Below are 23,708 nucleotides of genomic sequence, written 5' to 3' on the forward strand. Positions count from 1 at the left end.
CTCTAAGTTTTCTCAATTAACAACGAGGTCGTTCTACTGGTAATTGTGTAGTATACATCAGATTGTACAATAACCTTTGAGCACCAAGTAGAGAAATAAAATCAATGGGATTTTATATCCCGTTTCAGCCACCGCTGACGCGAGCACTTTTTAAGCCAATTAGATTGCTTCAAGTTGACATGTTAAATTGGAAATCATGCAGCAAAAAAGTAAAGGCTGCTGCGTGTATGTAGTTAGCAATGCTGATTTATATTATTTATCCCTCAATCATGTATGTACCTTTAAAGGTTGTTAATAAGATGCTTTCAGTCTAAATTACGGGTTTCTTAAAGATAAATAATATGTATATTGCTGCATGAATATAAAATAGATCAAGACGTAAAGAAATTGAAAAATAATATTTGGGTAAGAGTCGTTACAAGACGTTACATGATACTGGATGGGAAGATTATGCAAAATATTTTTTGACCTAATGCTGTTGTATATCAGTCGACGTTTAGAAGGATAGAAATTGACAACTTCACGAATGATATTCTTAATAAATATGCGTCGAAAACCTCCTACCTAAATTTGCACAGTTAAAACTGGTCAAAATTTTGTTGAGAACAGCAGAAAAGAGTTATGATGGATGGATAAAAAGATTATGAAGACATAGTTAAGTTAGACATTATACATTCCAGCTGTTACGTTACCTCTTCCAGCTTAGACATGATTTTTTTATTCTTATTTATCTCGGCATATAATACATATATATGCTGCATTAAGACTGACGGGTTGTATGGTTCTGTGGAGGGCAGATTCTTAATTTAAATAATTCAACAATGAACCATAAAAGAATATCATTAATTTGTCTACGTCATTTTATTTACGCGTCAATGCTCAATTGTCTTTTATTACAATGACCAGAAAAGGTAGAACATTTATAAATAACGCAGCTCTCCAGGTTTTTATATAGTATCACTAATTGTTTTAATATTCGAACATGGGTTGTTGTGGTTCATCTAGTGCTAGTAGCTTTAGCTCTAGTGGTACATCCAAGGTTTGGTGGTAGTCTTTTCATTTATGGGTGAGCATTTTTGGTTTATCCAACTAACAACGGTAACTTTACTACTTGATCAGTCGATACTAGTAATAATAATGGCATCTTTATCTGTTAACTCATTATTTCATTTTATAGTATGACTCAAAAGTGTACTAGTCAATAAAAAATTAGTTGCCACAAATCACTTCCTGAAATTAATAAATCTCTTTTACGTAGATTATGTCTTATTTGATTTATCATTGTACAATAAGTGCGAAATACTCGACTATGTCTATAGTCTAAATTGATTGGCTGTAAATATAATTACCACTACTAACTAAAGAGCCTGTAATAGTTGTCAGTGTAATTGGCCTATCTAAATTATACATATATAATAGCCTATTACCTACTAAATCAAAATTCATGTATGGTTTCTTGTGTCTCATCAAGTTGTTCGGGAAGCAGCAGCAGCTCCGGAAGTACTTTGTTTATTTAAATAAAATATCAGCTTTTTAAATAGGCTGCATATATTCTGATAATCATTCCTTGTAGCCGCTGATTCGGCGTTTAGTTAGTCAGCGTTATTGATGATGATAAAGATGTCAAACAGTTTTTTTTGTAATGTATTTTGATATCTAGATTCAAAAATTAGATACTTACAATAGATGTAATTACTTTATCTCTGATAAAACACCCGAAGTTTACATTCTGAATGCAGCGTTTGGATGTGAGCATTACCCCCCCCCCCCCTGTATTGATTATAAGTATGATTGATAATAGCCATATTGGCATATCGTACATTAACACTTGATGTATGCGTACTTACGTCTTAAATCTCAAACTGCATCCGTTTTTTGGAAAGGACGTCAAAATATGTAAAAGCAGAAATCAGGTGTACCTGTTATTTTTATAAAGCATCGCGTAACCATTTGATACGATATCTTTCATACGAGTATCTATCCTTGGAGTGATGCGACAATTACTTTATTGTTATAATCAATGAATAGTACACTCCTGCTGATACACATATTTTATTTTGGTTGATCATAATATAATCAATTTGTCAATTTTAGCTTGAAGAGAAAATCTTCGGTTTTATGGTTATGTTTAAAAAGTTGTGCTAGGTATCTGACTCTTGTGGATATGGAGTATAAGATGGGCTACACTAATGATAACTCTTAAAAATAGATAGCCAAACAAACTGTGCCAGAGCGCATTCCCTGAGTACCAACAAAAGAGTGAGTACACTGAAAAACAGAGAAACTGCCCTTATTTATAAATTATTTAATTGCATGGGAGACATATGATAAAAGCGGTTTGAAGTAATTTGATAAACTTTTAAAAACTTTGCATGTGTCACAAAGTACATCAACTACCAGTTATATTTCACTCTCCGGATATACTTGCTGGCTTTTCATTTGATTACATTTAATCGCGGTAAACAAAAAATGTGCGTTGATATTGACTTTGCTCTCTTTTTTTACCAAGAACAAATAGATGAGAGGTTTATATTCATTAACAGCTCTTGTGGTTTCTTGTGTGACACTTTTGTCCTCTGTCGTCGAGGGAAAATCTTCAACTGGTAACCGTGTCTTGGTTTTATTAGACTCTTTAACCGAAAAAGATTCTTATACACAATTTTGGCATCAGTTGGAAGGTACGAAATCACGCGTAGAATTAATGACATTTATACTAAACAATTCTTATAGAACGTGAGTTTCAACTCGTATTCAAGAAAGCAGATGACCCATCCACTGCCCTACTTTACTTTGGTGAATCACTTTTTAACCATATTATTCATTTTGCACCTAAAACAACCAGTAAGTTTTCACAAGTGGATGATACAGTAAAAGGCTAACATTACTCCTGCTAGAACTTGCACAACATCAAGCATTGAACAATGTTCAACTTGTCAATTTTGTTAAAAACGGTGGCAATATTCTCGCTGCTACAGGCGTCGATCCCAGTGATAATGTTCGTGCACTCGCAGCCGAATTTGATATCGAGTTAGATTCAGAAACTGTTTACGATCACACTCATTTTGACAACGATGACCACAGTCTTATCACTACTAGCGAATTCGTGGCACCTGCTGCTATTATCGATTCCAAAGCAATCGAAGCACCTGTACTTTATACCGGCACTGGATTAAGTGTCGGTCAACTTCCTCTCTCTACTGCTATTTTAGCTGCCGAATCTGATGCTTTCATTTCTGACTCGTACAACAAGCGTACCACTGCTACTGGAACTATCACCTTAGCTGGTGCTATGCAATCTCGCAACAATGCTCGTGTTACATTTGTTGGTTCTCTTGATGTCTTCTCTGACAAACTCATTAGTGCTTCTATCAATGGAGACTCCGAGCAAACGTAAGTATTTTTGTGTTGATTAAAAATAGATTGATTATTTACTGTCTCTGCAGTTACGGTAAATCTGGTAACGAGGAATTTATCGCTCAATTGTCTCAGTGGACTTTCCAGGAGAAGGCTGTTTTAAAAGTTGTTGGACATTCTCATCACAAGCAAAACGATACTGAACAACTTGACTGGTACCGTGTTAAAGATGATATCGTAAGTTCACTGTGGAAGAAAAAAAGGTTATATATGAACGGGCCGAAAACTAAGAGGATATATAAATAGGTATATGACGTCGATATTTCAGAGTATAAGGATGATGAATGGGTCCCTTTCAAGGCAAACGATGTTCAACTCGAAGTGATTATGTTAGATCCTTATATTCGTACCACATTGAAGCAAGTTACCGTTCCCGGAGAATCCTTTGGAAGATTTGAAGCCAACTTACGTCTACCTGATCATTACGGTGTTTTCACTTTTAAGGTTAACTACAAACGTTCGGGTCTCACCTATATCTTGGCTGAAGACCAAGTCTCTATTAGACCTCTCAGACACAATGAATACCCTCGTTTCTTAACTGCCGCTTATCCTTATTATGCATCCACTGGTTCTATGATTGCTGGTTTCCTTTTATTCAGCGCTGTTTGGTTATCCACCTGGGGAAAGAGTTCTATCAAGGCCACTAAAGCCAAGGCTAATTAAATAAATCACCATTCATAGTACGCGTTTTTATGCAGCCTTTCCCCACATTTTACCCGGTTACTTGGACGGGCTTAAGATGATATTAAAATTTTAGGAATGCAACCTTTAAAACAAAACTTAGAACATCAATTCGTCGTTATAAAATATCCTCGTAGTTATAATTAGAATCACGTTAGTTTATTATATCATGGCTTTCTCTCGTGCTTACTAAATAGCCACTAATTTGTATCTTTGTACAGTTACCATTGGAATTTACAACTATGTTTAGCATGATGATACTTTCTAATTGGTGATTGTCATTTATTCCACCATTTGTACCCCTTAGTCACTTGTAATTTTTCATTGTACCCGGTAAAAAACCGTATAATTGAAGCTCATTGTACGTTATATAATGGTTTATTTTAATTGCAAAAAATAAATAAATATTAACTAAGGTATTTTTGTGGGGTACGGTGCATAAATCTCGATTCCATAAATAAGACATAGTTGTCCTTTTCTTTCATTTTATTTTCTCTTTCTTTTCCATTCAACAAGGCAAATGAAGTTTTTCCAAAAGAAAAAAAACCAGGATATCATTGACGATGATTATTCAGAATCAGGACGTACCACTGTAGTTGATCCATATGTTTTCCCATTAAAAACATATCCACAAGCATGGTTTGCTCTCTTCTTGCTTGTTCTTTTAAGAACTGCCATATCTGTATTCCAGTTTACATTTAGTGTTGTGCCTACGCTTACTGGTGAAATATTCAACGTTTCGTTATCAGCTGTCAATTGGCTTGCTAATATTCAAGGTGTGATGTACGTCTTTATGAGTTTCTTTACGGGCTGGATCTTTCAAAGACTAGGTGTCAAAAAATCGGTACAGTACAACTTCTGATTATGCATGACGATACATTATTAAATAATGACTGTATTTAGCTTATACTTGCAGGTGTTTTAAATTCTTCAGGGGCCGCAATACGTTCTGTTGCAATCAAGTTAAACCCACCTTCATATATTGTTACAATGATTGGTCAAATTGTAGGTTCTGCATCGGCTCCTTTAGCTTTGAATATTATGACTACAGTAAGTGTATCATTTTGAGTACAAGCAAAGTTTAATTTTTATATATGTGCATAATAGTTTGCCGGAACGTGGTTTACAGATAACATGAGAGCAACAGCTGGCATGTTTGTCGGTACGTATAAACTTTAGCATATTGAAAGTAAACACATTAATCATGAAATGTTGTGTTGTATAGCATCCAATTATGGTGCAATTTTGGGTATGTTCATGATTCCAAATCTGGTTACTGGTCTTGATAAATTGCCTATGGTGGTGCATATCACATCTGGTATCTCGGTGGCCGCTTTCATCCCATTGCTCATTATGCCATCCAAACCACCGACCCCACCTTCCAGAGCAGTTACAGAGGGATCGACACCATCGTTTTTTTCTGGCATCCGCATGCTTGCGAAAAATTACAATTTCTGGATATTGTTCTTGGTGCATGGTTTAAATGTCGGGCTTAGCATTGCATTTGGTTCCATTTTCACTCAAGTCATCTCACCTTATGGTTATACGGATGCACAGGCTGGTCAAATGAACGCAGTAGCATTCTTTGCTGGTACTTTAGGATGCTGTAAGTTAAATTACCAGTGATGATCTTTCATAACTAACGCATGATCATTACTAGCTGTTGCAGGACCGGTTTTAGATTCAACAAAACAACATAAGTTGTTTCTTAGATTGATCGCTCCGATGGTATTCATCACAGATATTGGGTTTATTTTTATGAGTATGTTCATACTATCACACGCCATTATGATTCTGTTCCTGATTTTGTCTTTTTGTAGTTCAAAAAGATTCATATGCGGCCATTTTATTTGTATTGTCGATGAATCAGTTCTTTTTGTCATTTTTAGTTCCTGTAGTGATCGAATTAAGTAGTGAAAGTAAGACTCCACAAAATTTTAACCGAGTTTTTCAAAACTGACCGATATCTAAATATAGCATCATATCCTGTTCATGATGCCACTACGAACTCAATTATGTGGCAAGGATGCCAAACTTTTGGATTTTTGTTTGTGCTTGCAATGGATATGTTACGAGATCCTAATGGTTCACCTAAGAACAATATGTATCATGCTTTAATCTTTCAAGCTGGACTTGCAGGTTTGATGATGATACTGTCCTTTGGATTCAGAGGCCGTATGTTACGTTCAGAGGCTAACGCCAAGCTTTTACAAGAAGAAACCAGCGAGAAAAGAAACGTCACGGAAGAGCCAAACAACACTAGTTGTACTTGCCACAATGACCAAGAAATAGACTTGGAAAGAATATCAATCTAGTCATGATATTCCCTGTAATAACACACTTAATTTTAATAAAACACTTTTTTTATTATTCATCATCTAAATCGGAATCTGTATCATTGGATTGGAAAATAGACTTTTGGACGTTTTGAATGGTTTCCTCCTTCTTTTTTAAGACACCAGCATGAATTAATTTTAATTCCAAGGCAGCTGTAGCAAAACTATCAGTGCAACCCAAATCATCAAACCCAACCATCCTATTTATACATGAGTATTTGTTCATTAATGCTGTTTACCGACCTACTTTGTCTGAGCATATCCATTCACCCAAGCCATGACACAAGGTAAGACCTTGACCTGAAGTTTTTCTACCAAAAAGGGTGCATTTTGTACTTCGATTTTGATGAAACGGGTATCGTAGTATTTTTGAGCTAAAGTCTATATGGAGATGGTTTATTTATATTTCAATATCTATCTATCTATATATATATATATATATTACCTCAAGATGTGTATCCATGATTTTGCATCTTCTGAAATCCTTGTGGTAAAAATGGCCTACAACATACTTTTCAGACGTGGTGATATCCATGAATTCTTTTTCTTTAGTAATATCGGTATATAATCCATGATTGTTCTCGGCTCTACCATGACGTCTTTTTAATCTATTCGCTATAGTTTCAGTATGTTACTCTTTTCTCTTTCTTTTTCAGTCATTACTCGTCTTGAATTTCTTTGATTCTTCTTTCTCTCATGGAAGCAACATCGTTGTCTTCTTCTTTTTCGAGTTCTTCAAAAAGGGCCTCATCGTCCGATAATAACTCTAAATCACGTAAACTAAAAATACAAATTATAGGGCGTTACTCTACAATTTTAAATTTGGTAACAGATCTACTAAATACATACTTTGATGACATGATGGTTTAATTTGTAAATAAGCAACGAGATGAACCTGCCGTTGCAAAAATATAAAAATCACGGAAAGTTTAATCCCAGATTTGGACTGGATTTTGTGCCTTGTTTAGGTCAGCAAAACCGGCCATAAATATTTTGCCTCTTTTGTTTTGTGTTTACAACACGAGGCTGGATAGTGATAATAGTTTGGGTTACAAAGATCGAGACAGGGTGAATAATAATTTCCTGTCAAATATTCTGTTTCACAACTTTAATCTCGTGCAATACATTCCCCGCAGGTTATTTTATTTTTTTGTTTAGCAACTTTTCACACCACCTTCCTCAATGGTCACTTCGCAGCCAAGCCTAGGTGCTGTTGGACTAAACTCAATAAATATGACGCGCCTTGTTTTCATTCCTTCCAGCATGGGCGATCTTGCAAGCCGGATTCGGGTGTTCACAGCATTAGACCAAGCCAATCCCAAAATTGGTTTTTTCGATAAGGATTGGATATACAGACCAAGCATTTGGTTCCCATTTTGATTGATCAACTGAAAATCCATCCATTTATCAATATGTTCCATATTCTGAGCATTTTCCTTTGAAAATACGTCAGAGACTTGATTCACAGCCACTACAGCTAGATTATACTTGATTGCTAATTGTTTCAATCGTGTACTAAGGTCACAAATTTCCTTCATTTTGTCAAATCGATTCATAGTTGAATCCCCTCGATACACTGCACTTATAGAATCAATCACAACCAAACGGACAGGTTTACTCGTATTTGCCTGTGACTCCACAAATGCAGGCAAATGATATGCCAGCATATTATATTGATCATCGACGTCCTTCACACGCATCGTACGAATACTATTCATTATTTCTTCTACATTATTAGGGTGATTGTGCCGAGCAAGTTGTGCCAGTCTGTCTGTTGGGAAAGGACCTTCATTATGAATATATATAGCTGACCCTTCCAATCCACCTTTTGTCTTTGGTAATTGTACTGATAAACATAGCTGAAGTACGAATTGTGTCTTTCCAGAAGAACTATATCACTGATTCAGTAATCCCATAATATATCCCCAATTATTTCGTTACCTTTCTCCGACCACTTCAGTTATGCTTCGTAATGGTATACCTTTGTTCAATAGTTTGTCGATCGTTGCATCTCCTGTCGTCAGCACATTCGGCTGCAAAATATTTTTCTTTAGAACCTGACGTGTTTTGTAGTTGTACACTTCTTTCGCTGCAGCCTTTAAAAGGGCATGTGAGGCTTGACTATTTATGCGTAGTATTTTTTGCAAATCAAGCGGTCTTTTCGAAATAATGTCTCTTGAAGAATCGATCTCCACTTTTTATATGGGTATTTGTAGTATTTAGTAAAGATTCCCCTAAGGTCTTAGTCGAATGACTTACGTTTTTCTAATTTGTCATACACATTGTATTTTGTTGCAACTGATTTCAAATCATTCTTCATGAGTAAACCTTTAAAAGTTCCAGTTGAATAAAAAATCGAAATAGATAAATATTAAATTTGAATGAGACGGTTGTTAAAAGTGGCAGCGCTTATGAAATATAATTTATTGGAATTTTATTCAACTTGAGTTTTGAGAAAAGAAATTATTAGTGTTCTGATGCATACGAGAAATCCATGGCTTAAGACTCATGTAGGTTACGAACTGACTTGTTGAATCGTTTATGGCATTGTTAAATGAAATATTGCTTATTATGCGTTTAACAATATCCCAGAGAACGGGATCGTTCCTAAACGAAGGTGGGAGGTTGTGAACTAATCCGTCAAATGTATCCTGTGCTACATACCAATTCAACGATTAAATTTATATCAGCAAATATATAGAAAGGCATGTTTTTACAACGTCCTTACCAACCCCAGGCAATGTTTTATCCCATTCCACGTCTTCCCGGATCATATCTACGAGATCGTTGATACGAGGTTCTACAGCTTCCATATTGAATAGCTTGTTATTTAAGTCTTGAAGAAGATAAAGAAATCTATCATAAAAGTCTCGTATAAGCAAGATTCTATTTAAAAGCGGTCGGTTTCCCCATCCAGTAAAATCCGTGTAGTTGACATATAATAATTGAGAAACATTACGAAGACCATTACCTAAGCACAGATCAAGATCAGCTGGTATGTAAACATATTGATTTGTTTCAAGATTTTGGTAAATATAAAAGTTATTGGCATTCACAATATATCCGTCTGAATAACCACCTAATACTTCAATGGCCATGCTAAAAACAAGAGGGGGGGGGATCAAGAGAGAATCAGTACTAGATGTTGACTTTGGTGTTGATATACTTACGAGCGAAGAAATCCTTCGGTATCCATAGCTTTATTCCAGATGGTTACCGCATCTGATGTGTTGACCGGTGCCTCTGCAATAAATCGAGTGAAATCCATTAAAGGCTGAAAATTATCTTTAGATCCTCCTTTTTCTTCTTCCTTGATTTTGTATTGGCCATCTGCGTAAGCGGTCAGGTTGTCTTTGTAATAAGCCAAATCAGATGTGTACCCTGGGTATGGATCCTCTGAATTTCCTTGATAGAGATAGCCATTTTTATAAAAAACGTCACCCCCGTTGAATTCATTAGCCAGCCATGGATTTTGAAAAGCCTCGATTAAACCAAACAATCCAAGTTCTCGATCATTCATGAATACACGCACATACGAAAATTTTGTAGTTGCTACGCCTGATGAAGACAGAATATCGTACCCAATTTGTTCACGTATATAAGAGGGATCCAAAGCCAAGGCACGGAGTTTTATGCGCCTATACCCGAACAAGGAATCGGCTTTATCAAGTTTAAATATGTAGGACAATTTCGGCATCATGACGCTGCTACGGCCAGCTAAAGATAGTTCGACATTATTGAATTGAAACGCATCCTCGAGTGAAACATACGAGACTACGGTAGTTACAGATGTGGGATCTGTGGGAGGGTTATGGTGCATAAGGTCAAGTTCCGTTTGATTACCAGAAAAGTGAATAGTAGGAATTTCATCATCTTTATGAAGCAAAGAAACCAGGCGGTTTGTTGGAATCGATAATGGATAGATTTTAGGAAGCTGAACATTAGGGTGTCTGTTCCATGTGCGATTGAAAAACTCGTGTAATGTACTTGTATTATCTTGAGGGGAGCGCAAAAAAGATTCTGAAAGATAATTACTTGCATTGTCGGTAATTTTGACGTACCGATAGCCCACCTTTGCCTTAGGCGCCTTTCCGGAAAAGAGAAACGGATAAGTTGTATTAGGATATAGATGATATACACTATCGTCGACTACAACAGACATAGATGAATAGAGTGTTTTATTTAAGGTTGATACAACTCTGTAATCCATCATTTCTGCCCGGATTTTCTCTGCCAAGAAATTAAGTAAGCCTATGCATAACGCAAAAATGTAGATGTTAATGCTGTTACGATATTTATAAGTATTTTAAAAGTTATTTACATGATGCTATTGGTATGAAAACTTTCGAATATATCATTTGCGTTGTAAGAGATAAATTCCTCAGAGGCTCGGCTGTTTTTATATTCAATTGCAAAAAACCAAGAAAATCAACAAAAGACTGCGCTCGCTGAGTAGATACCAAGAAGTACAAATAGAATATACTCGAATACAACTAGTAAGGTTGTCGAGCATGTACTAGCCAGCAGAAATACTAGTATAATTTGAGTATAAAAATAATCAAACTACGCAATTGTTTTATTACTATTTTTTCTTAATTGTTTTACGTAGATAGTAAAAAGGCGTCTTATGTCATTGCTGGGCATTACATAAACAAGCCTTAAAAATAGATAACTTCCCACAAGTGGGGCTCAATACATTGGTGGCATTTCATATTAGAGTCATCGATAATCTAAAGTTAGGTCCTATCTTTAAAATTTCTTGGTCTGCTTATTATAGATGATCAGGCCACATGTCTATAATTGTTTGTACAAATAGATTCAGTTAGCTTTTCATTAAACAAGTATGCTTTTGTCTTTAATTATATGCAGGAAGAAACAAAATCAACGCGAAACCCAAAGTGACGGGCTTGTGACTTGCATAGTTTTTGAGAAAATGCTTTTGAAAGTTTTTTTTTCTCGTTTTTCGACTGATTCAATCACGACAAACTTTAACATAAATGTTTGAAGCAGAGACCGATTCACTTTTCCAAGTATTCAGCGGTGATGCGCCCGCTGACAATTTTGATGATGCCATGGACGAAGATTTCTCCAGTGACGACGAAAAGATCAATACTTTTAAACGCTCTTTATCTGAAGAGGCAGAGAACGAACCTAAAAAGCCAAAGTTGGCCTTAGAGTCCAAAGAAACACAAAGAGCAAGAGACGACATTTGTAACCCTGTTGTTGCAGATACCTTCGAACAAGAAACATCAAGAGCTGTTGCCAACATTGCAGGTCTCCAAGCTACAACAACCGAAGAAGGAGAGAAGCTTGTTTTGAGCCATCAAGTTAGACATCAAGTTGCCGTACCACCTAATTACCCTTATGTGCCTATTTCTCAGCATGTACCTCCTGTCGATCCTGCTCGTGTGTATCCTTTCACCTTAGATCCTTTCCAACGTGTCGCTGTGTCTTCAATTGAACGAAATGAATCCGTTCTTGTTTCTGCGCATACTTCTGCCGGTAAAACTGTTGTTGCCGAATATGCTATTGCCCAATGTTTAAAGAATAAGCAACGTGTCATTTATACTTCTCCTATCAAGGTAATTAGTCTCTCAGAATAATGGGGATATATGGAATACTAATCCGTTTATTTTCAGGCTTTGTCTAACCAAAAGTATCGTGAATTTACAGAAGAATTCGGTGATGTAGGTTTGATGACTGGTGATGTAACGATTAATCCTCAGGCATCGTGTCTTGTAATGACGACAGAAATTTTAAGATCCATGTTATATCGTGGTTCCGAAATTATGCGTGAAGTTGCTTGGGTAGTTTTCGATGAAATTCATTATATGAGAGATTCAGAGCGTGGTGTTGTTTGGGAAGAGTCTATCATCTTACTTCCTGACGCTGTCAGATTTGTCTTCTTATCTGCCACTATCCCCAATGCAATGGAATTTGCCGAATGGATCTGTAAAATTCATCAACAGCCTTGTCATATTGTTTACACCGATTTCCGTCCTACACCTCTTCAACATTATTTATTCCCTGCTGGTGGTGATGGTATTCATTTAGTTGTCGATGAAAAGAGTAGATTCAGAGAAGATAATTTCCAGAGATCGATTGCTGCTTTGACAGAAAATAAGGGCGATGATCCTAGTGCTATTCAAGCCCGTGGAAAAGGAAAGAAGGGTCAAACTAATAAGGGTGGTAAACAAGACGGACCTTCGGATATTTACAGAATCATTAAAATGGTCATGATGAAAAACTATCACCCCGTTATTGTGTTCAGTTTTTCAAAGAAAGAATGTGAGTCCAACGCTCTTCAAATGTCAAAGTTAGATTTCAACGATGGTAAGGACGACAAAGAGATTGAGAGGAAAAGTAAAGTTACTCATTATCTATTATACAGAAAGTGAACGTGATATGGTTTCCCAAGTATTCACCAACGCTATTTCTTCTTTAAGTGAAGACGACCGTCAACTTTCTCAAATTCAACAACTTTTACCTTTATTGCGCCGTGGTATCGGAGTACATCACGGTGGTCTTTTACCTATTATGAAAGAAACCATCGAAGTTCTTTTCCAAGAAGGTCTGTTGAAGGTATTGTTTGCAACCGAGACTTTCTCCATTGGTTTGAACATGCCTGCCAAAACTGTTGTCTTTACAAGTGTTCGTAAGTTCGATGGTAAGTCCATGCGTTGGGTCTCATCCGGTGAATATATTCAAATGTCCGGTCGTGCTGGTCGTCGTGGTCTTGATGAGCGTGGTGTTGTTATCATGATGATTGATGAAAAGATGGAGCCTGCAGTTGCAAAGGATATGGTGAAGGGTGAATCTGATCGTATGAACTCTGCTTTCCATTTGAGTTACAACATGATTTTAAATTTATTGCGTGTTGAAGGTGTCAGTCCTGAATACATGCTGGAAAAATGTTTCTTCACTTTCCAAAACGATGCTAATATTCCTCAGTACGAAAAGGAAATGTCCCAGTTAGAAGAAGAAAGAGACAGCATTGTCGTAGAAAGAGAAGAGGAAATCGCTGGATACTATGAAATTCGTAAACAAATCGATACCTATACACAAGATGTTCGCGATGTCATGAACCACCCAACTTATGCTTTACCATTCTTACAACCTGGTCGTTTAGCTCGTATCAAATATGACAACATGGATTTCGGTTGGGGTGTAGTCGTTTCGTACAGCAAAGTCAGCGGTAAAGGAAAAAAAGATCCTAATGCAGAACCTGAATATATTATGGACGTCCTTTTATATTGCTCAAACGATAGTTCAGCTTCCAAAGATGCGACCGGACATACTGTTGGCATCAAACCCGCGCCACGTGATAACGAGGGTCAACTTATGACCATCCCTGTCGCACTCAAAGCTATTGAATGTATGAGCCATATCCGTCTCAATCTTCCCAAGAACCTTCGCAACAAGGATTCCCTTAAGGCAATTTATAAATCTATTTTAGAAGTTAAGAAGAGATTCCCTGATAATATCCCTCTCTTGGACCCTATCAAGAATATGGGCATCAAGGATCCTGCTTTCCAAAAATTGGTATCTAAAATTGTTGTTTTGGAAAAGACATTACTTTCCCATCCTTTAGCTCAATCCGAAGACCTTCCTGCCTTATACGATAAGTACACCAGTAAAATGGAAGTCACCAACAAGATTAAAGCACTTAAAAGAAGAATTACCGATGCACAATCGATTGTACAATTAGAAGAACTTAAAAATAGAAAACGTGTTATGCGAAGGTATGCTAATGTTATTACAAGTTTTCGTATTGTTATTAGTTACTAATCGGGGGGCATTTGTTTTTTTGTAATATAGACTTGGTTTCACAACTCCATCAGATGTTGTTGAAATGAAGGGTCGTGTTGCTTGTGAAATCAGTACTGGTGATGAATTATTATTAACAGAAATGATGTTCCAAGGTGTGTTTAATGACTTATCAGTGGATCAAGCAGTAGCACTTTTAAGTTGTTTTGTCTTTGACGAAAAGGTCGAGACAAAAGCCAAGCTTCAAGAAGAACTTTCTGCGCCACTTAGGTTAATGCAGGAAACTGCACGTCGTATTGTGAAGGTATCTAATGAGTGTAAAATGAACATGGAAGAGCAAACCTATGTGGATAAATTCAAGCCTGAATTGATGGATGTTGTGTTTGCTTGGTGTCAAGGAGCCAAATTCTATCAAATCTGTAAAATGACCGAGGTTTATGAAGGTTCTCTTATTCGTATCTTCAGACGTCTCGAAGAGCTTTTAAGACAAATGTGTGCTGCTGCCAAGAGTATTGGTAATTCTGAATTAGAAAACAAGTTTTCAGAAGGTATCAACAGAATTCACAGAGACATTATTTTCGCTGCTTCCCTTTATTTGTAATTTACTTCTCTTCTTCAATCATACGCCTTTCATATTTCCCAACCAATCCCCCTTTGGCTAAAAAAAAACTAAAGCATTTTTTTATGTATAATACAATGGAATAAAATATAATAATCCTATCAAGTATCTTACTTTTGGCATACAGTGGGTTTTCAGACACGGGGGACATGTCTGGAGGGAAAATAAATCGTAAATATTATAATTTTTTTTTTTTTTTTTTTTTTTTTTTTTTTGAATTTAATACTGTAATAAAAATTTAAGATATGAGGTGTGATTATTCCACTACTTGTGGTTTAAGAAGCCGCTCGATTAACGATATGATCCTCGAGATGAATTCGTGAATATCAACTGTAAGAATAGGGTTAATATTTTGATTGCCGTGGGACCAATATGGAGTCAATTGTTGCCAAATGATAGGAATTATTGTGGTGCGCCAGAAAGCTTTTATGACATGGACTCTGTTGAGGATATCATACACCGCAAAATTTTGAGAAAGATTTATTAAAAATTGACCACATCGCATTTTTGGCGAAAATATCCAATACAGTGCGTCCGCCCTCAATTGGACACTTTTGTGAAAGCATTGGTCACTTTTTATAGATATCATATTTTTAAAAATTATTTATTTTCGTTAGGTGTGAGCTATATAGGAATTATTTTGAGACAATTATCGAATTGATTAACTGAATGTTGAATAAATACTATAAGGTGTTCAGCTGGTACACTTTCACCAGCTTCAGTTATGCGTATAGTTAGGGATATTACGTCACTCAGCTTATTGCGCTTGACCTTTTCTTATATAATAGCCCAGGATTGTTCGATGGGATTGAGTTCTGGTGAGGAGGTATACAGGAGTATAACCTCTTTTTACAATTACAGGGTCAATTTCCCCAGAGACGTGGATTGGAGCATTATCCATAATAATGAAATAACATTTCATTTCAGCAAACTCATCCATGATATCCATGGTATCGCTTAAAAACTGAAGATAGTGGCCACCTGTAATACCTTTGGGGACAGATAACTTGTCCTCAGGCGCCTTTCTTTTTGTTGCCCCTAATTTTTATGAATAAGAATGATGAATTTTTGTTAGTCTAATTAGTCATTGCTCTGGATTAGGCAAAAAAAAAAAAATTACCCATCATCAAGTAACCAACTGTTACCAAGGCATTGATATTGTTTATGTTGGTTCGTACTTGTAAAGACAGCATATCTTTTAAGGTCTTTGGTAGTTTCAAGAGACCATCATTGATGTACTTATCATCAGTTTCCTCGACGTCATGCTTTCCAACCTCGCATGATCCAAGTTCATATATACCAGCCTTGAATAATATGTCAAGTTTTGATCCCATGATTTTTCTTGGTCTTCTTTCAATTGCTTCAATGGATCGGCCAGCATTTTTTGCAGATGAGACAGCCTTACTAACCCTTTCACCCAGTTTAGCCTTGATACTTTTTTGTTTATACAGCTTGTACACAAAATCCCAAACGGTGTGAAGTAAGTCTGCTTCAGAATAGTCATAAATGGCGAGCTCCTCATATTCAAAAAAAAGTTCACATGCGGACTTGACACTCTCCTTTGTCCATTTTTTATCCTAGACAACAAACTTTGAGCTCTTTCTCTTTGTTCCTTGTTAGGCCAACTCATCAAGTGTTTAAGGTTGTCGGTAATTGCCTTGAAACAGCGGCTGGTGTAATCAGTGACAGAGCCTTTGCTGTTACCAGTTCCATCGTGACTTGATCGTCTCAAGGTTACTGCAAGTTGAACGTGAACATCCCTTTGAGGAATGAAACTGTGATTGTTGAAGACTGCGTGACCTTCAATCAAGCGAAGGTGCTTTAAGAACGAGTCCTTATTCATTCTACAAATCTTAACAAACTTTTCGTCATTCCACTCGAGGAAATACTCGCGATACTGGTCCAGTTTAGGAATGCCAGGTCCACTGTTGAGAACACGTTTCGTTTCTAATCCACTCAAGAGTTCGTGCATCTCCTCCGCTTCTTCTTCATTTTCAATGATAACATTGTGCTTGAGCAAAGACTTCATCTCGCAGCTGCACCATCAAAAAACAACACTTTTTTCGTAATTGTATTGGATACATTGATGGCACCCATTTTCGCCTCTCTCAAACTCGTTGATAGGGTGGGCCTTAACATCTTCAGCAAATTCATAAAACTCCAAGGCAGTTTTATTGTCAAACTCATATTTCTGGAGAATCTCTTTCGTCTCTTCAGACAGATCAGGGAGCTGCTTAATGATAGTTGCTGTTGATACGAACCGGTCCTTTTTCGTTTGATAAATTTCTATGCCCTTTGACAAACGCAGCATATTGAGGGTAAATACCATCAGTGAGATAATACCCCATATTGTATTGATGGCCATTTATACTGAAATTAGTACCAGGTCCTTGACTGTTAGCTACATCTTGGAAAAGGTAAGAGCGGTCAAGGACGTTGATGTCATTCAAAGACCCAGGAAGACCAAAAAAGGCATGCCAAATCCAGCGATCCTTGGAAGCGACAGCTTCAAGGATGATCGTAGGGACCTTTTCCTTGTCCTTGCACATCCCATGCCAGCCAGTGGGACAGTTTTTCCACTCCCAATGCACGCAGTCCAAAGAGCCTAGCATACCAGGAAAACCTCTCTCTGAATTTTCTTTCAGGATTCGTTCCACATCTTCATCCGTAGGTGATCGAAGGTATTCCTCCCCGTACAATCGAATAATGGCCTTGCAAAAATGGCGCAAGGCGTTTTTACCGGTGGACTCGGCCATTCCATATTGATCATCCAACATGTCTGGTGGAACACCGTAAGCAAGTTGACGAACAGATATAGCCATTTTAAGAAGACCTGAAATGCTTGATCTCCCAGTTGCATCATTCTTCTGCTTAAAATAGTTATCCTTGTTTTCCAAATCCCCAAGTATTCTCAAAAACAACTCCTTATCCATTCTAAAACGACGACGAAAATAAGTGTCTGGATAGGTAGGATTCTCGGCAAAGTATTGCTTAGAGTCTTTCGTGCTCCGCTTCTCTGTCCCAGTCAATATGTCTCTTTTTCTCTTTGACAACCTGTTCTGTCTTTCTCTTTTTAATTGCGTGCAATAAAATTTTTCTATTACGATCTAATTTCAATTTTCTTTGCTTTTCTTCATCCTCAAGGAATTGTGCGATTATGTTATGCGTATTCATGTTTACAAAAGTTAAAGAGGAAAATCAATGTAATTATTTTTTGACCGCCGCGGACTCGCTAAAAAAAGGCATTACATTTTTAGTCCGACCGGAAAATGAGGAAATGTCTAGACCTCCGTATTTTTTTCAAACGTATTTTTTTTTTATACCACTTACAGAAATTCTAGCCAGAAGACCAGCAGGCCAGTATGATTACAACTATTTACAGTGCAATCACAGCTATTCACGGTCCGTGAGTTTTAAAAACTCAAGAATCCTGCATAGGAGGTCGCCCTCCTATAGCAAAGACTAGCCGCAGCCGTAATATCGTAATACATCTTTTTCAATTTAGTGTCTTTTCAAAGAAACAAGATTCATTACTAACTAACCTTTTTACATTATTGGTTACTTTCATAAGATAGAAGAAATATGCTGAGAGAAAAGAAAAGGAGAAGAATAAAGTGTGTGAACCAGCTTTATTAATAGGCTGATAAACAAGCTTATGTCAAGATGATTTCATTTGTCTATTTTATCATCCATAATGTTTGAGCCTTTACTTAAAATAGAAACACTTGCAAAAACCTTCCAAGCAAGTCAGAGCTTGGTAATTGTCTATCTGCGTTCCAATAGTAGCTTGTAATGAGAGTGAAGCAGATTTTATGGAAAACAGAAATCGATCATCCCATGAAGTTTAGATGATATGGCATGTCAATCGACGTGTATACCATCGCGTGATTCTAAAAAATACGTTTGAAAAAAATACGGAGTTCTAGACATTTCCGTGATTGCTATCGGATCAGTATACTTTTCTCGATTTATTATAATCCCAATGATTCCAAATGGTTGGTTGGTAACTGCTTTGCACAGATCCTCTACTTCTATTTTTGATTTTGATAGTAGACGAATGTCGTCCAAATAATAAACTAGACGAAAGCCTTGTTTTCTTAACGGTTTGATTGCATATTTCATCAACTTTGAGAAGACTCTCGGTGCGCTGCTTAGTTCAAATGCAAGGGATTTGTACTGGTACACTACGCTCATGTTTTCGAATGTCAATTATGGTCTGGATTGTGGGTGGACTGGAACCACTACATAAGCATCTTCGAGATCCAATTTGCAGATGTAATCGTTCTTTATATCCTGCAGGGCATGAACACCCTCCATCTTGAAATGGTTGCATTGTGTAAATTGATTTAACTTCTGACAGTCCAGGATTGGCCGTGTGCTTGTTCGGTTCTTAAATCGTAAATAGGTTAGAGAGAAATTGTTTGTTTTGAGTTGGTGACACCTCCAAAATTCCTGCGGTTAGAAACTTCTTCCCTGCTGTATCCAATGCTTGCTGATTTTTCGGCGACATCCTCGTTTGATGAGATTTTTATGGAATCGCTCTCTTTGCAAATTGAATTTGATAACCTTGGGATACCACTGATAATGATCATGGATGAGATGTGATCTCCTTCCATTTGTCTTGGAACCCGTTGATGAGTCGCCCACCTAGATAAATTCCGCCTTCCTGAATTACGTAGTGGTTGTTTGTACTTTTTTGTTGATCTTGGCGTTCTTTTTGTTGTTTCTGCTGTTGAGTTTGCTGACCTAATTATTGTTGCTGATGTTGATTGAGTTGTTGCGGTTATTGTTGTTGTTTTTGCGATGATACACTATGTTGCTGATGATCGATATTCTCCATAGTTAATCCACGATGCGCGGCTTAGAAAGACATAAGAAAGAAAGGGATAAAAAGGAAAATAAAGCGTGGCTCAGAGAGTATGTATCACATTGGATGTTGGAGTGAAATCAACTGGGATTGTATTAGGAACAACAAATAAAATATGGTTTCTCGTAAACAGATGCAATGAAACGTTTTAGCCCCATGATAATTTTAAATCTTCCGTATTCAATAATATTGAACATCAAAAAACAGGGTTGAATTTAAAGGCCCTGATAAGCTTTGCATACTTAATGTTTTTCTTCACATAGGTATGGCATGACGAACTCAGTTGGGTGCGTCCTTAATAAATCCTCCGTTATAGACTAACTAGATAATGTGCAAATCTTAAAATGCATGCTGTTGAATTTTTTTCCAACAGCTTGATGGAAGAATATCTTGAAATGTGAAACTTTTCGACATTTGAGTGGGAACACATAAGCTTAGTAAGAGCGTCCGCAGCGGTTCCCTTAAATTTTCACTAAATAAATGCGTCATTTTCGGCAATTTCTAGAACTCCGTATTTTTTTCAAACGTATTTTTTAGAATCAAGCGATGGTATACACGTCGATTGACATGCCATATCATCTAAACTTCATGGGATGATCGATTTCTGTTTTCCATAAAATCTGCTTCACTGTCATTACAAGCTACTATTGGAACGCAGATAGACAATTAACAAGCTCTGACTTGCTTGGAAGGTTTTTGCAAGTGTTTCTATTTTAAGTAAAGGCTCAAACATTATGGATGATAAAATAGACAAATGAAATCATCTTGACATAAGCTTGTTTATCAGCCTATAAATAAAGCTGGTTCACACACTTTATTCTTCTCCTTTTCTTTTCTCTCAGCATATTTCTTCTATCTTATGAAAGTAACCAATAATGTAAAAAGGTTAGTTAGTAATGACTCTTGTTTCTTTGAAAAGACATTAAATTGAAAAAGATGTATTACGATATTACGGCTGCGGCTAGTCTTTGCTATAGGAGGGCTACCTTCTAGGGCAGAGAGTTCTTGAGTTTTTTTTGGAACTCATGAACTGTGAATGGCTGGGATTACACTTTAAATAGTTGTAATCATACTGGTCTGCTGGTTTTCTGGCCAGAATTCCTGTAAGTGGTTTTAAAAAAATACGTTTGAAAAAAATACTGAGATCTAGACATTTCCCAATCGCAGGAGTTTCTGGAATTCGAATTCGATATAAAGAAGATTATTCTTTCAGAACCACAGCAAAAGATATGGTTGCTGTACAAGTACGAACCAATATAAACAAGATCAATGCCTTGGTAACAGTTGGTTACTTGATGATGGGTAATTTTTTTTTTTTGCCTAATCCAGAGCAATGACTAATTAGACTAACAAAAATTCATCATTCTTATTCATAAAAATTAGGACTAAATTTGGAACTTGTTGTAATGGACGTTCCGAAAGGAAAGTACGTTACTCGAGTAACAAGGACAGAGAAGTTCCCCTTCCCTGGCACGATTAGAAGTTTTAGTGCGGATTTTCTTTCGTTGTTGGAGCTCGCGTGGAAAGGCCGTGAGATGATGAGGATGAACCTTGACCTGTTGAACCAAAGAAAGAGAAAAGCTTCTGTGTTGGTAACTCGAGAGGAAGAAAATATTACCATCGCTCCTTCTTTCAGCCAACAGCATTAATAAAAGCTACAACATGGGCATAATTTGGCGGAGAATTCGATAAAGAGCATCTTTGCGAGGTGCTCTGAAAACCCGCGAGATTAACGGAGCTCCGTATTATTCTTTAATTTTTTCATTAAAAAATGCCATTATATGCGATAAGATGCTTTCTTTTTTATTTATTTGAAGTAAAACAAAAGTTTGAGTATCATACATCTGTATGGATTACACTTTGTATGAGGCCACATCTTCAAGTGTCAAAGTAGGCTCTGATTCTTTGTCTTTAAATTGTCCATGCCAAGCAGTAGGACAGTTTTTTCCAGGTCTAGTGCATACACTTCAAGGATCCAATCATACCTGAAAATCCTCTACACAATCAGCCCGTGGGCCGTATGCCATTTGATGTATAGCCGCAGCCGCTTTTTGGGGCACTGTAAAGCCAGTATTACCAGTCTGGTTCTTCCTTTGTTGGCAATAGGGGTTCTTCTTTTCGATATCTTAAACGATACAAAGAAAAAGTTCGAGGTATATCCTAAAACGGGGTCCTCAACAAAATAGCCATTCATAAGTTGCTTCAAACCGAGCTCGTGATCACGGTTGACTGTCTTGCGACCTAGTGTTGAGCCTTCTCTAAGGCCACCTTCTTCAATAAAATCTTGACTCATTTCTATTATTTTTTTACTGGCTTCCAAGTATTCTTTGTTAATAATTAAGCTGCTATCAAATACCTCGTCGTAAAAAATTTGCTTGTTTGTTTTGAGCAATTTAGCGCTGATTTCAGTATGGTTGTATATGTTTTTTAAATCAAGTTCATGAATAGTCTATGTCAAAATCATTATCGTTATACTAAGGAAATCAGTATCATTCTGAATTCATTATCATCATGTTACAGTTGACTTAATTGTTTGTAAATACTCGATTTGTTCAAAGTAATATTCCATTTTAAGTATTATCAATAATTGTATCCTACATATGTAGTTCTTTCATATAAATCTTTTTTTTTTTTTTGTAAAAAAGTCTAAAGCTAAAGAAATTCTTTATGAGGGATAAGCTTTATTCATATTGCAATCTATTAATACTACTAAGGCACTGGCTCAAGGGCCAAATATCTATCTAACAATGAAACATAACGCCTGATCTATCCCTGACAATCTTGGCTTGCAGCTTCAATGATTCTAGCAGTCAGATTGTCAGTAACTCCAGTTTTGACTTTTAACCAAAATAATTCAATTAGATTAAGAAACGGCAAATACGGAGACAAGTAAGAAACCTTATATCCACAACTCTCAGGTAGATCTTGAACATCGGAAACTTTACAAATAGAGGCATTATCCAGTATGACATGGCGACCTTTCATTCCATGTTCATCAAGTAAGTCCATAACATCACTAATAAATTGCAGGAAAAATGTTCGCTTCGCGTGCCAATTTTCTCATTTACCTCTGTTACGTCAAGTGCCCCATTGTCGTCTCTCTTTCTCTTTCAAATACTGATAGATTGTATATCGAGAAAGCGAAGAGCCATGCAACTTTTGTATCTGAACTGAAGTATAAGAGCGATATGGACGTCCAATATTTTTAGTAGCCGCAATCTTGGTTGTTGAATTAGACACACTTTTTACTTCCTAGATTGCAGTTTCTGACTCCTGCTAAACAGCCACGGCTGTTTTCCGTGTAGTTTTACAAAAAGTTATGCAACTGTCTAAATCCATGAGCCTCTTTAGACTGGTGCAGGTTTTTTTACAGGCTTCTTTTCATCTATACCTGGTTGGCATTCGTGTCATTCCAAGCCAGTAGTTTCGTACAAATCCGCTTGGTTTTCTTTTTCTACTTCCGTGGGATCAAGCTCAATAAATTTGAAGCAGTGCATATATTTAGGAGGTATATCGTTAATAGACAAAAAAAAAAAAAAAAAAAAAAAAAAAAAAAAAACTTGTGAAAAGCGCCCTTTGGAAAAATAAAATCCGGCAAATTCATGCCTTTAATTTATTTAAAAACCCGCCCTTTGACGCTTAGCTCATTTTTCATACCCAAACGACATGTTCGAGAACAGCTGTAAAGGTGCTCGTGACGCTTCTAAACCTAATAAATTTATTTTGTGGCCACTATAGTTAGCTCCCGAAAAAAAAAGGATCTTCAGAGGTAACGTGTTACAGCAAAGCCTATTAAAGTACCACACATACTACAGCATCAACGGTAGTATTGATGAAGTTACGCTTTGGATAAACTGGATATTTTGACTGAGCAAGATGATGTAAGTACACAGCATTAATGTTTGAAACTTTAAAAATAGAATGCACTATAATCCCGCTTTGTTTGTTGTTGTGTGGAGCCTGTATAAAAAATTAGCACATCCGCTGGTAATGATGGCGTACCATGTAGTACAAATATGTTCTT

General features: G+C 36.7%; 8 protein-coding genes across 8 annotated transcripts; 4 read left to right on the forward strand and 4 right to left on the reverse strand.

Moving 5' to 3' along the window:
- Positions 1-2,518: 2,518 nt before the first annotated feature.
- On the forward strand, positions 2,519-4,077 carry EV154DRAFT_563160 (Dolichyl-diphosphooligosaccharide--protein glycosyltransferase subunit WBP1; the record flags this gene model as incomplete). The annotated part of the gene is made up of 5 exons (XM_051605768.1): positions 2,519-2,678; positions 2,731-2,841; positions 2,895-3,390; positions 3,444-3,591; positions 3,661-4,077. The coding sequence occupies 5 exons, from the start codon at positions 2,519-2,521 to the stop codon at positions 4,075-4,077; spliced, it is 1,332 nt and encodes a 443-aa protein (XP_051458079.1).
- A 616-nt stretch (positions 4,078-4,693) lies between these two features.
- On the forward strand, positions 4,694-6,350 carry EV154DRAFT_393907 (uncharacterized protein; the record flags this gene model as incomplete). Its single annotated transcript, XM_051595150.1, has 4 exons — positions 4,694-4,944; positions 5,286-5,701; positions 5,756-5,857; positions 6,007-6,350. Coding segments are annotated over 4 exons (1,113 nt in total), but the record flags the coding sequence as incomplete, so codon positions are not given.
- A 12-nt stretch (positions 6,351-6,362) lies between these two features.
- On the reverse strand, positions 6,363-7,329 carry EV154DRAFT_218959 (thioredoxin-like protein). The gene is made up of 5 exons (XM_051594413.1): positions 7,281-7,329; positions 7,095-7,211; positions 6,877-7,039; positions 6,679-6,812; positions 6,363-6,631 (listed from the first exon to the last, which is right to left on the reverse strand). The coding sequence occupies exons 1-5, from the start codon at positions 7,289-7,291 to the stop codon at positions 6,463-6,465; spliced, it is 594 nt and encodes a 197-aa protein (XP_051458081.1). The 5' UTR covers positions 7,292-7,329; the 3' UTR covers positions 6,363-6,462.
- A 718-nt stretch (positions 7,330-8,047) lies between these two features.
- EV154DRAFT_399941 (Rad51-domain-containing protein) lies at positions 8,048-8,751 on the reverse strand (the record flags this gene model as incomplete). Its single annotated transcript, XM_051595259.1, has 3 exons — positions 8,048-8,321; positions 8,373-8,625; positions 8,691-8,751. Coding segments are annotated over 3 exons (588 nt in total), but the record flags the coding sequence as incomplete, so codon positions are not given.
- Positions 8,752-8,827: 76 nt separating this feature from the next.
- Positions 8,828-10,801, reverse strand: EV154DRAFT_507453 (coth protein-domain-containing protein). The gene is made up of 4 exons (XM_051601426.1): positions 10,753-10,801; positions 9,602-10,682; positions 9,160-9,530; positions 8,828-9,087 (listed from the first exon to the last, which is right to left on the reverse strand). Exons 1-4 carry the CDS (start codon positions 10,787-10,789, stop codon positions 8,870-8,872), a joined length of 1,707 nt encoding a protein of 568 aa, XP_051458083.1. The 5' UTR covers positions 10,790-10,801; the 3' UTR covers positions 8,828-8,869.
- Positions 10,802-10,959: 158 nt separating this feature from the next.
- Positions 10,960-14,976, forward strand: EV154DRAFT_218982 (rRNA-processing arch domain-containing protein). The gene is made up of 4 exons (XM_051594414.1): positions 10,960-12,013; positions 12,071-12,764; positions 12,823-14,173; positions 14,250-14,976. The coding sequence occupies exons 1-4, from the start codon at positions 11,429-11,431 to the stop codon at positions 14,797-14,799; spliced, it is 3,180 nt and encodes a 1,059-aa protein (XP_051458084.1). The 5' UTR covers positions 10,960-11,428; the 3' UTR covers positions 14,800-14,976.
- A 938-nt stretch (positions 14,977-15,914) lies between these two features.
- On the reverse strand, positions 15,915-16,394 carry EV154DRAFT_420130 (uncharacterized protein; the record flags this gene model as incomplete). Its single annotated transcript, XM_051595941.1, has 1 exon — positions 15,915-16,394. A coding segment is annotated over one exon (480 nt), but the record flags the coding sequence as incomplete, so codon positions are not given.
- Positions 16,395-20,913: 4,519 nt separating this feature from the next.
- EV154DRAFT_563166 (uncharacterized protein) lies at positions 20,914-21,333 on the forward strand (the record flags this gene model as incomplete). Its single annotated transcript, XM_051605769.1, has 2 exons — positions 20,914-20,986; positions 21,068-21,333. 2 exons carry the CDS (start codon positions 20,914-20,916, stop codon positions 21,331-21,333), a joined length of 339 nt encoding a protein of 112 aa, XP_051458086.1.
- Positions 21,334-23,708: the final 2,375 nt, after the last annotated feature.

Source organism: Mucor mucedo (assembly GCF_025094135.1).
Source record: "Mucor mucedo strain NRRL 3635 chromosome Unknown EV154scaffold_41, whole genome shotgun sequence".
NCBI lineage: Eukaryota > Fungi > Mucoromycota > Mucoromycetes > Mucorales > Mucoraceae > Mucor > Mucor mucedo.